At 36.3% G+C, this 11,184-nt stretch overlaps 1 protein-coding gene across 1 annotated transcript in view; it reads right to left on the minus strand.

Moving 5' to 3' along the window:
• LOC134853387 (U5 small nuclear ribonucleoprotein 40 kDa protein-like) overlaps window positions 1-9,317 on the minus strand; it is a 35,858-nt gene extending 26,541 nt beyond the window's left edge. The window contains exons 1-3 of the mRNA XM_063869378.1: window positions 8,916-9,317; window positions 8,143-8,361; window positions 7,121-7,268 (exon numbers count right to left, since the gene is read on the minus strand). Coding sequence (XP_063725448.1) covers window positions 7,121-7,268; window positions 8,143-8,361; window positions 8,916-9,148 — 600 coding nt within the window. The 5' untranslated portion in view covers window positions 9,149-9,317. The remainder of the gene's footprint in view (window positions 1-7,120; window positions 7,269-8,142; window positions 8,362-8,915) is intronic.
• Between the last annotated feature and the right edge of the window lie 1,867 nt (window positions 9,318-11,184).

The following is an 11,184-nucleotide window of genomic DNA, read 5'->3' on the forward strand; positions in this document are numbered from 1 at the left end:
ATTTCTAAGGTAAAACAGATTTGAAAATCGCAAAACAAATTACGCCCTATTTATTGCGTCGCACTACCACGTGCGTTAAGAAACCGTTGAGCTTCGAGCTCATTTTACCACAACTTGATTTTTTTTAAACCTATTGCACTTGACGCCGTTTAGGCTCATATATGAATAATTGAAACATCTCGAATACTTATAAGCGCGTGGAAAAGATTTTTGTACCACATTGCTTTTGAAACTATTGAATGCTAACATTTTTAAAAAAAATGATAAAGAAAGAAAAAATTAAGAAGAATCGGTTTTTTAACAACTGTGATCGGAACATTATGTGCTAATTGAACAGTAACCAGTTACTCTTACTATCTTATGTTAAACAAAAGTGATATACAAATTGTTGCAAAAAAGTTATTGATAAAAAATTACGATTTTTTTGATCGAAAATCAGATATAAAAAATATTAGCCCGTTCAAGAATTTTTGGTGATGGACAATTATTTGATACAATTATTTGATACAATTAACCCAAACTGAACCAATTTTGTAGACTAAAAACATCAAAATCCTGTTTGAAATTCAACCAAACTCTTCCGGCATTTACACTTTTTTTTGGAAAACATGGTTTGCTTTTCTGACAGCTTAAAAATGAAACGATTCTTAGCATAGTCAAAAAATGAAAGCATAATCTACAAATATTATCTTTTTTGGCAGGCCTAAAACACAGGAAAACCACCTGTACGAGAAAAAACAACTCAAAAAGGTAGAAAGACTATTTAATGATCTCCCATTTTGGCGCTGCCCTCATAAATATTCATTTACAACTATCACAACTTTACATTGCAGATTTAAATTATCCGAACAAAATGAACAACAATTAAATTTTTTAAACGCGTTTTACTCAAATTGGGTTGAGATTACACAAAAATTGATAAGAAAGAAGTTGCTCAGAATTTTATCAGAACTGTCATAGTGGAATTTTGCGAATTTCGGGCCAAAGTTTCATCCTGAGTTCGCTGTTTATTTGATGGGCAAAAATGTCATAGGCAAAAAACGACTAAAAGAAGCCATAACGACCATTTTTGGTAAAAACACTTGGCTTCGAAATTCGCTTAAAAAACTGCATCATAACAATGCTTAAAAAATCTTAAGGACTTTCGATTCTGTTTAAATTTTTTTGTCTAAATTTTTTTGTCTCATTTCAACTCGAACAGAGAAAAACGCGTTTTAAGCTTAAAATTTTGTTCATTTTGTCCCGATATTTTAAATCAGCACTATGTATCATACTGAAAACTAATCAATTAATATTATTATACGTTAACTCGGTTATTTTTATTTTCTCATAATTGGGCGTGGGTATTCAGCTTTTGACCCTGAAAAATTTGTAGAACCATTGATAGATAGGCAAGGACTCGTTGATGTTTTTTTTCTAATTCTTACGAAAACAACAAAAATCGTTGCGCCAATGCTTATTGAAACAATGCACATGTTTGAAAGCAACTGGAAAAAAAACTAAACAGTTCCAGCCAGAGCAACGGTATTTTACCTCTTCTATTTCATTTGTGCTTTTCATTCGTTTAAAAAAATGCTTAGACATTCAATTTTCCTTTTTTAATCAACCTAAATCATATCAGACAGAAAACAACTAAACAAAACAAAAAACTTGCTTTCAGCTAGAGCAACGATTTTATTTATCTCTTCTATATCATTTTTTTTATTCGTTTAAGAAAATGCTTTGAAATTTAATTTTCTTTTATAATCAATCAAAAAATTATCAGACAGAGAACAGTTTAACAAAATAATTTCTCACTACTTCTTAAATTGAAAAGAAAAACAAACGAGCTTTTCGGATGATTCCACTTGAATCGGTTCTCTAAGTCAATTATCAGCGTGTAGTGATGAAACCTGTATTGTTATCGGGCGAAAAAACGTGTTCCATCAATATCGCTCTCAACTCGGAAGAACAAAACCGTTCGCCCTTTTCACAACAAACCTCGTTCTCTGACATCTACCTCGCATCACAGAAAACCGCTCTATCCTGCAACTGAGCACCAGAAACTACTCAAAGCTCAAACCACCTACCATTTTCATCTAAATCGACTAACCGTCCTACCTATTCGAAAATCTCAATCAAGTTGAGTGGGATAACTTCGCAACTGAAGTAGATGAGACGACCCTATGAGTTCTCTCATCTAGATGACCTTAACGATGTTAAACAAGGCGAGAAAGTCTCCAGAAACGGTTATTTCACGCAACACTTTTCAACTGATGTTCGCGATTCCCCCTCTCCACCCAAAAATATATCCATTATATCTTACGCGGACGACTTCAATGTCTGTACCCAAGGAAAAATATCTTCCTTTCTCTCCGGTTAAGTAGACTATCTACACTTTCTTCGGCAGTCTCAATTAGCACTCTACCCCTCCGAATGCTGAGTAACACTATTATCACGTGACTCCAAAAAACTCACCCAAGTCAAAATCTAGATCACTCTGCTCCCACAGGCCAAAACCCCAAGCAAAATCTTAGGACTTATACCTATGCATGGAATACTCGTTACACTGCAAGACTAAAGGTAAGAAGCATAGCTCAGTACTGAAAGAGCTAGCCGGCACCAACTGGGGCCAAAGTAGGTAAACGCTTCTGACGAACAAAGCGAGGATTAGACCCATCATAGAATTCGCTGCCCTAGCATAGTCACACGCAGCAAGCACTACCCCAAAAACTACATTGTACAAAACGCCGCCCTCTGCACTGTAACTGCATGCATAAAAATGGCTAAAATCTATCACCTACAGTTGCACGGTAACAAGATGCACTAAAATGACCAAAATTTAACACCTCCACAGTAAATGCCTTATACTTTACGTATCCCAACACTATGCAAGTTGCCATCTACACAACTACCCCAGAAGAAGAAAACTCGAAATCCCCCTCGCTGAAAAAAAAAACCTTTTTCAATGACCTCTATGTGTGCCTCCTGACTAAGTTGGTCACCCCTAACGAATTCATCGGCAAGGGAGCCAAACTCCAAATACACTCAGCACTTCACACACGAGCGGTTTCCAACTACATGGAAATTGTCCCAATACCTATAACGCTCACTGTTACTGATGTGCTATGTTAACTATGTTAGGCCTTTAAGGCCATGATTACACGGTGACCTTCACTGCAGCAGCGAAAGGGTACACACGTCGCGATAAGGGCGAGACACGTCACAATAACAGTGTCTATGATTTGTTTTCTAGAGTCCAGTAACAAAAGACCTTTTATCGCACTCTGTTTTTTTATACAAGCATGGCGGACAACGAATCATGTTATACGTGTCCATCAAGACCTATGGGGTGAACTCGAAGACGTCTCCGTTGTGGTGAAGATAACTGCATTAGAGCGATATAATATCAAAAGCAGCATTCAGAAGAAAACTCAATCCTTGGAGCAATACCACGCTAAGTTGGTAAAAATAGCCTCTGAAGCAGACTGAGGGGACAGAGGACGAATGGGTGAGAGATATGTCCCCGGCACACATGTTGAACAAAAAGATCTCCAAGGAGTTATTATCCGAAATCAGAGAACCCAAAGAGGCGTATCACTGCGCAATAAGAAGTGAAAAAGGAATATAGCGCAAAAAACAACAGCCAGGGACACTCCAGCTCTTTCGGTAATCAAGTTAACATCAAACAAAAATCAGTTGGATTTATCAACCAACAGAGGAACCGAACCTCGCAGGGAAAAGGCAGGGGGCGATGGAATGATCGTAAAAGAGAAACCAGAGCCAACAAGGACAACGCGGACCAACTGTCGAACAAAACCAACATCAAAGCAAACAATGCTAAAAAGCGGGAACCCATTCTCCGCGAACCATCTTCAAACAAACAAGCCAAGCAAAAGACAAAATCTGTTCAAAGTGGCAGAAGAGGCCACTTTCAGAAATTTTGCCGCACATTGGGCATAAATAACGACGGAGACAGAGAGGAAACCGAAATTGAACTGCAACAAGAAGACGAGGGTCCAATCGCATTTGCCAAATTCACATCAGCTAATGGGTGGGAAGCCCTTCACTCACATAACTAATCGGTACTAGCTATCAACGAAATATTCGAAGTCAAACAACAACGCTCAGAGAAGAAAGACACTGCGTGAAAATAAAAACGACATGTGCTTCAATCGTAGCGATAACAGATTCTGGAAGCCCTGTCATTTCTAAACGAACCGCAAAAAAGGTAAAAAGCGCCATATGGAAAAAAAATTCTAAGACGATGCAGCCAATAACTTCGCCTGCTATAACGGGGTATATATGGAATCACTCGATAGACTAACCTATTGAATCCGGAGGGTGGGCAGCAAACTTTGCACCATTCAGCGTAGTAGATGGACAAAGAGCAAGCATAGTTGATCGAAACATCCTAACACAAAAAGATATCCAATAGACTACAACAAGACAAACCAAAATAACAAATGGATCTATACATGGAGACACAAAACGAATCAGACCCCAACATGTTAAGCTGGGTCAAGGACAACTGTAGGGGATTATGTACACGATTCGGGAGATTAAAACATCATATGGTAAAGACAGAAACCGTAAAGAATTTCATAGCAGTACAACAAAACGGTAGGACAGTACCCATCTACCAACACGAGTGAATGAAGAAGGAATTCAACAAACTAATTGATCAAGAAAATGTGAAAAAACAGGAAAAATGAAGCGATGAACAATTCATTAGCCCTGAACTACTCCAAACAAATCAATAAATATTAACATAAAAAAGTATCAAATGCCCAATATAGAGCTTCTAATGGATAAGGTAGCCCAAGCAATTAAAATATCAGGCCTAGGCGACATATTCTTCTCGACGCATGATTTGAGATACGCAAATGCACATCTACCCCTGGATCAAAAGATCAGAGAACAGTGCACTTTCAGTTTAGGTGGGTTAAAGAAACAGGCACCTATCAACTCCCAACGGGATTTCACCGACTGACGGATATGCCAGCCGAACTTCAAAAAACGCAATTGACCTTACATTGACGAACTGTAACACGATTCTTTTTCTGAAACTGTATCGCGGCAAAAACACTAGTTTTAAACAAACAAACCGATTGACTGAAAAGTAACACTGCAAACAATAAATGCTTTGTTTGACACTGGTTGAATGTCTCATGTATCAACGCCCGAGTTTTTACACAGAAGCAAAGCTGCAGCTACCAAAACACGACAGATTGCGGCAAAAACTCAGGATCTTTAAAATGCCCAAAAGTTGCGTGGAAGATTTTGGAATGTAATGAACCGAAGTCAACCACACCAACTTTGAATTTATTAAATTAGAGTGTATTAAACCAAATTGCGTAAAAATACTGCATTTTAAAAACCTCGGGGAGTATTTCGAGTTTAAAAATTGGGATTTTAATTATTAAACTTTTGAATAATACAAATTCTTTTTTTTCGGATCAACTGATGAATTGAAAAAGTCATCAACTCTGCTAGCTGATTACTAATCAATGTCAAAGCACTTGGGATTATACTGCTTATGTAGTCTACGCATTCAAAAGTGCCGTCAGAAGTAGCATTTTTAATTGCGACTTAGGATAATTAATCTAGAAAGACAAATGCTTCTTGCAAAGCTGCTAGTATTTGTCAAGAAGACAATTGTGTATTTATGTAATCACTGAAACGCGGAGGACTACAGAAATTGAGCGGACAAAGCCGAGTCGGTAAGGCACACGTCTCTCAATCTGAGGGCCGTGTTTTCGAATCCCACCTAGCTCATGGTTGGAGAGGTCCCAGTGTCATCCGCCTCCTGAAGGTGGGACCGGCTACGGCGAAATGGATGGGATCAGAGGACCGAGGGTTAACAAAAAAACTACAGAAACTAACGACAATGAACTCTATATGCACGAATAATATTTATATAGAAAAGAAAGGTCAACTGATATCCATAGCAAGCATGGTGGTGTCATATTCGTTCATGAAAATCATCCTAAATTTTTTATCCTCTACATCAGCAGGTGAGTGCATAGAACGAATACTTGATACCCTATTGTTCTGTGGTTTCCTTTTGACCACACCCACCAGCGAATTTAGGGGGGTGACGAGCTAATATAAACTAGTTTTGAGGGGGGAGAGCGCGCCGAAAAAAAAAACGGGATTTTTGGTCAAGATGTTCCAAGTTGCTGAAAGGCCTTTTTTGGCCTATTTTTATCAAAATTTTGCCTGCGGTGCACAAAATTTGGTCAAAATAGGGTCTTTATAGTGATTTGTAAGGGCTCGGAAAGTCAGTATGGTCCACCTGATAAGAAAAAAGTCAAGAACATTTCAAATTTTTTTTTGAAAATCCGCCCCCACCCCCTCGAGAATACATCCGCCCACTAACCACACCTTTTCTCATTGACTGAAGTTTGTACACAAATCAATTGTTCGTGCAAAAAAGATTTTGTTGAGACCAACTAACATCAATTGATGTACATAATTACTTAATATTCAGAAGTTAGTTTAATCATGTTAGTTAATTAACTTCTGATCACATTGATTGAAGTTTACATTTAGATCGGCAAGTGTTGTTGAAGTTAAGTCAAAAAACCTTGTCCGCGCTTTTTTAATTTTTGATAAGACCCGTTCAAATTAATTGATATACATAATTAATTAGTTAACTTACGTTCTTTGATTGAATAACCAGCTCATTGATTGGTTTATAAAATAGTAATATCAACTAATTAATGTTAGTTAATTATTTGATTAATTAACTAATGTTCATCTTGATTGAAGTGTTGTCCATACCTGGTAAGTGTTGCTGAAGTTTTTTTATATATATCGTTTGTTCGGCCTTTTTTACTATTTCATTAGACCCGACAAGTTAATTGATATACATAAATAATTAGTTAACTTGCGTTCGTGATTGATTAACGTTCTCATTGATTAGTGTATTTAATAGAGTAATGTCAACTAAATAAGTTAATACTGGTAGATAATTATCTCATTAATTAACTAATTTTCACCTTGATTGAAGTTTTTTTATATATCGTTTGTTCGGCCTGTTATACTATTTCATTAGACCCGACAAGTTAGAGCAATATTAACTAATAAAGTTATTAATGTTAGTTAATTAATTGATTAATTGAAAAGTTGTCCATACCTGGTAGGTGTTGTTGAAGTTCTTCACTGGGTCTTTTCTCCTCAAATCGAACACTCTGATGGTTCCATCGTCACTCCCTGTACACACCAACTGGTCCCCCTTCCTACTACTGTCCACGGAATTCACAAATGAACTGTGTCCTTTCAATCTAAAAAACAACAACTCTTCGAAGCGTTAATAAATGAAATTTATTTGAATAGCGGGTAGACCTAAATTAAGTGCGCAATGCGTCTTTCGTCTATCCTTTCCAATTTCATGTACTGAATTGAATGTTTTGTTTTGAATTGAAATGTTTTATTACTAGTTGAAAATAAATTGCTGATTGTTGTTTGTCTCACCATGATTTAGAAAAAATAAGTTTTTCGAACTTTTGTTAACAGTTACCAATGAATCTTTGAACTCATTGATTCTTTAAAAGAAGAGATCTATTTTTGTGACATTTTTATCTTGTTATAATTTTCCCCATCTTATTTTCATTGCTAAACAGCACCTAAAAAGAATTTAGATTGATTTTCAATTTTTTCCCTGATTTCTGAAGTTATTTTGCGGTCCTTTCTGAGGAATGTCTATATGATCTAAAGTTTGAAAAAGAGGCGAAAAAGATTCGTTCATGCAGATGCCTCAAACAAGCTGATGCCCTTTTGGTATTATCCCAAGCCGAACTAAATAGTAAATGTGCAATTTCATAGAATGTATCGTTATAAGTGTCTGGCTTGAAAACAAAATTATTACAGAGGCGAAGCTGTGCTTCGCACCAATTGCGATGCAATACTAAAAAAAAGTCACTACAGAACACTTCAATAATACAATAAGATGCAAAAGTTTACAATCGGAAAACTTAACAGGCGGTTCAAAAAATACATTTCCGAGTAGAATCCCTTAACGCCGAAATTTTTTTGAAAAACTCGGAAAATAACCAAAACTATTGAAAAAATGTTTAAACTAATCCCCCTCAAAACTCACACACGCACACAAAACAACGTTGTTTGCTTCTTGCTTCTTTCAACTTGACCCTTACTGACCTTTTGACCCTTTCTCCCGTCTCAATGTCCCACACAGCCCCTGTCTTGTCAGTTGAGGCAGTGAACATATTCAGTCCATCTGTGCTGAAGGTCAACTGCACCACTGGACCAGTGTGTCCCTTGAGCACTGCAAAGTTACTACACTCTCCGTACACATTCCACAAATAGATAAGACGGTCGAATGAGCCACTGCACAGGTACTGGCCTCCCGGATGGAACCTAGAAAAAAACTATTTAATAATATCAGAAAAAATTAGATGATGCTTTTAAGACTAAAATTAAAGTGAAAAAATAAGGATGGATTCTACAAACAAGAACTGGGGGTGACTCTGCAAAAAAAAACGGAGAACCCTGTGGCGCTATCTTAGAAAAAAGAACTCTACACAGGCAAAATAAAAAGAAATCAGGAATGACAGATGAAAAGAGTGATGAAATTTTCATAATGTCATTTTTTTTGTAAAAAGTGCGATGAAAAAACTATACACACAGATAGTTTTCGTTTGATAGATTTTTTAAAGCCTAAATGACTAATTTAGAAACTATTTAGAAACATGTCGTGAAAAATACAATCTTTTTTAAAAGGAATTCAATTCGCTTATTAACGTCTAACAAATACTTGACAAATAGACGTCTCAAATAGACAAACCTTGTGACGTCTCTCACACTAAGTTGGTATACGTATTTATTTCAAAAAAAAACCTCGCACAACTAGTATGATAAGGAAATTTTAAAAGTTATTGTGACTATTATTATTATGATTACGTACAACTTACTTTGTTGTGAGTATCTCTCCTTCGTGTCCGCTCAAGGCCATAATGGGCGACAACAAACTAGAAGTCCTTGCAGGTGCCACACCCCCACTCCTCACCACATCCTTCCTACTGCCCCCACCCCCTCCACTGGTATTGTAGAGTGACATCATATTACGAGAGGGGGGTCCCTTGTTGAGAGACGGAACAAGAGCTGAGGTGTCCATCGCAACCGGGAAGTTAGCCGACGAATGCATGATTAAGAAATCACAATATTTTCAATTATTCTACGCCAACTAAATGGCAGTTTTTGCAACTAGTTAATGTTTAAAATGGTCTCGATAACGTTGCAATGAACTGATCTGGTCTCAAACTAAGGCCACAGTAGCACATATGCAATTCCAGTTGAGTTGGGTATGTCAATTGCAATCTGAAAACAAGATTTCAATATGGAATCAACTTATATCATTTCTTATTTAACATGCAACACCCTTTATTCGAAAAAAAAACCAGAAAACATTGGCGAATTTTAGAAAGGTCACTTTTTTGTCAACGAATTTTTATGCCAATTAAAAAGTTCAATTTTAAGTGATCCTTTCTGAAAGCGTTTTCATCATTTTCATCTCAATATGATAGCTATTTTAACATGAGGTTTTACTTGTAACGTAGATAACATTATCTTGTATTTACATAAAAAAGTACCACCAGTTCATCAAAATATACTTAAAATAGCGTTTTAAAATGACTTAGCAGATACTTTCATTCTTAACTTTCTCCAAAAACTCTTTTAAAACCAACGTTGTCCGATACCAACAGATACTTTGAACACGCAGACACCCAAAAATTCTCATTCGGTTTCTATCAATTTTTCGAAGGAGAACAGAAATAAATGTATTACGAATAGCTGATTGCCGAATATCTCTTCTAATCTACTAATTAACATCCGCAAGAAATCCTGCTTTTAACTTTCATCAAATCATAGACATTTTCACTCAAGAAATGGCTCAATTTGACTCGAACTTTAAAAAAGTTATTGAACAAGTTTTAATTCAAGAGTTTTATTTATGAAAAACTAGGAATGTCTAAATTCAAATTTAGAGCAAAAGCTTTGGGGCTTCGGTTAGTTGAAAATATTTAAACACTAAACTAAACAAAAGATTGAACCTGAGTCGACAATGATAATCTACGAGTTATAACTCGTATAGTTGAGTTTATAAATGATTTTCAATACCAACTATTGAAAAACATCTTTAGAAAGTAAACCTAAAATTTGCTGGAAAACCTTTGATTAGAAAAGAACCTAAAAACAAATTTACAGCAAGTTTGCCTTCCGACTCGATCTTTATTTTAAGGGCTAGATTGGAGATACTTTCGATGGTTTTCAGAAAAAAGTTGGAATGAATTTCAGTAGTTTTCAGCTTAAGTCCAGTGGATCAAGGAGTGGGACGGTGGAGAGAAGAATCTCAGAGCCCCGAAAGTCATCGACTATAGTGGCGTCTATAGTGTGTGGCAAAATATCAGTCGGTATATCCTATAACAAGTCGATTATTCTTAACTGAAAATGAGGATACATGCAATCCTGGTTTACAATGTCAACTTTGTCTATCAGACGTGCTTGTACTTCATGATCATATTCGTCAACTTTTTCATTTTGTTCATTCTAAGTAAAAATCGAGGTCACTATAGAAGCGGCAGGTAATACTTTGCCAAAAATGTAGAGAGTGGCCGGTGAAATTGTGAATGTGTAGGGCTTTCACTATAAACACATGACAATCTAGAATAAATTTCAGATTGTTCGATAGTAAATTAAGTGGACAACTTTATGATATCGTTGAGGGAAACGAACTCTTCTCAGCTCAAATTTTTCACTTGAAATATTCATCGGACTATTTCGCAATTATCTCTGGGTCCATTTTATGTTGATAAAAATTAGGGAGGATAACATTATTAACTAACCAATGGAGGAAGTTCGTAGTCTTTCCGTTCCTAAATTTAGAATCAAAACTATTCACAGCCATATTTCTAGTTCTTTCAGCTGCCATTAAATAGGCTATAAATCGGCTTCAACAACTTTTCATTTCAACTTCTTATCAAGCTTGACAATTTCAGTTGCTATTCTTTTAAAAACTGAATTGAAGCTGGCAGCTGAGACAGTGGCTTGCCATTGGGCCTTTGTTTCAAAGCGACCGATAGTTATATGCTTGTGGCTATTCTGACTTAAGATAAAAAACGACACTTTAGACTTCGCAAAGACCTTGTATATGCTTACCTGTTTTCAAATGATATGAATGGA

Source organism: Symsagittifera roscoffensis, chromosome 8, assembly GCF_963678635.1.
Source record: "Symsagittifera roscoffensis chromosome 8, txSymRosc1.1, whole genome shotgun sequence".
In the NCBI taxonomy this organism is placed as follows: Eukaryota; Metazoa; Xenacoelomorpha; order Acoela; family Convolutidae; genus Symsagittifera; species Symsagittifera roscoffensis.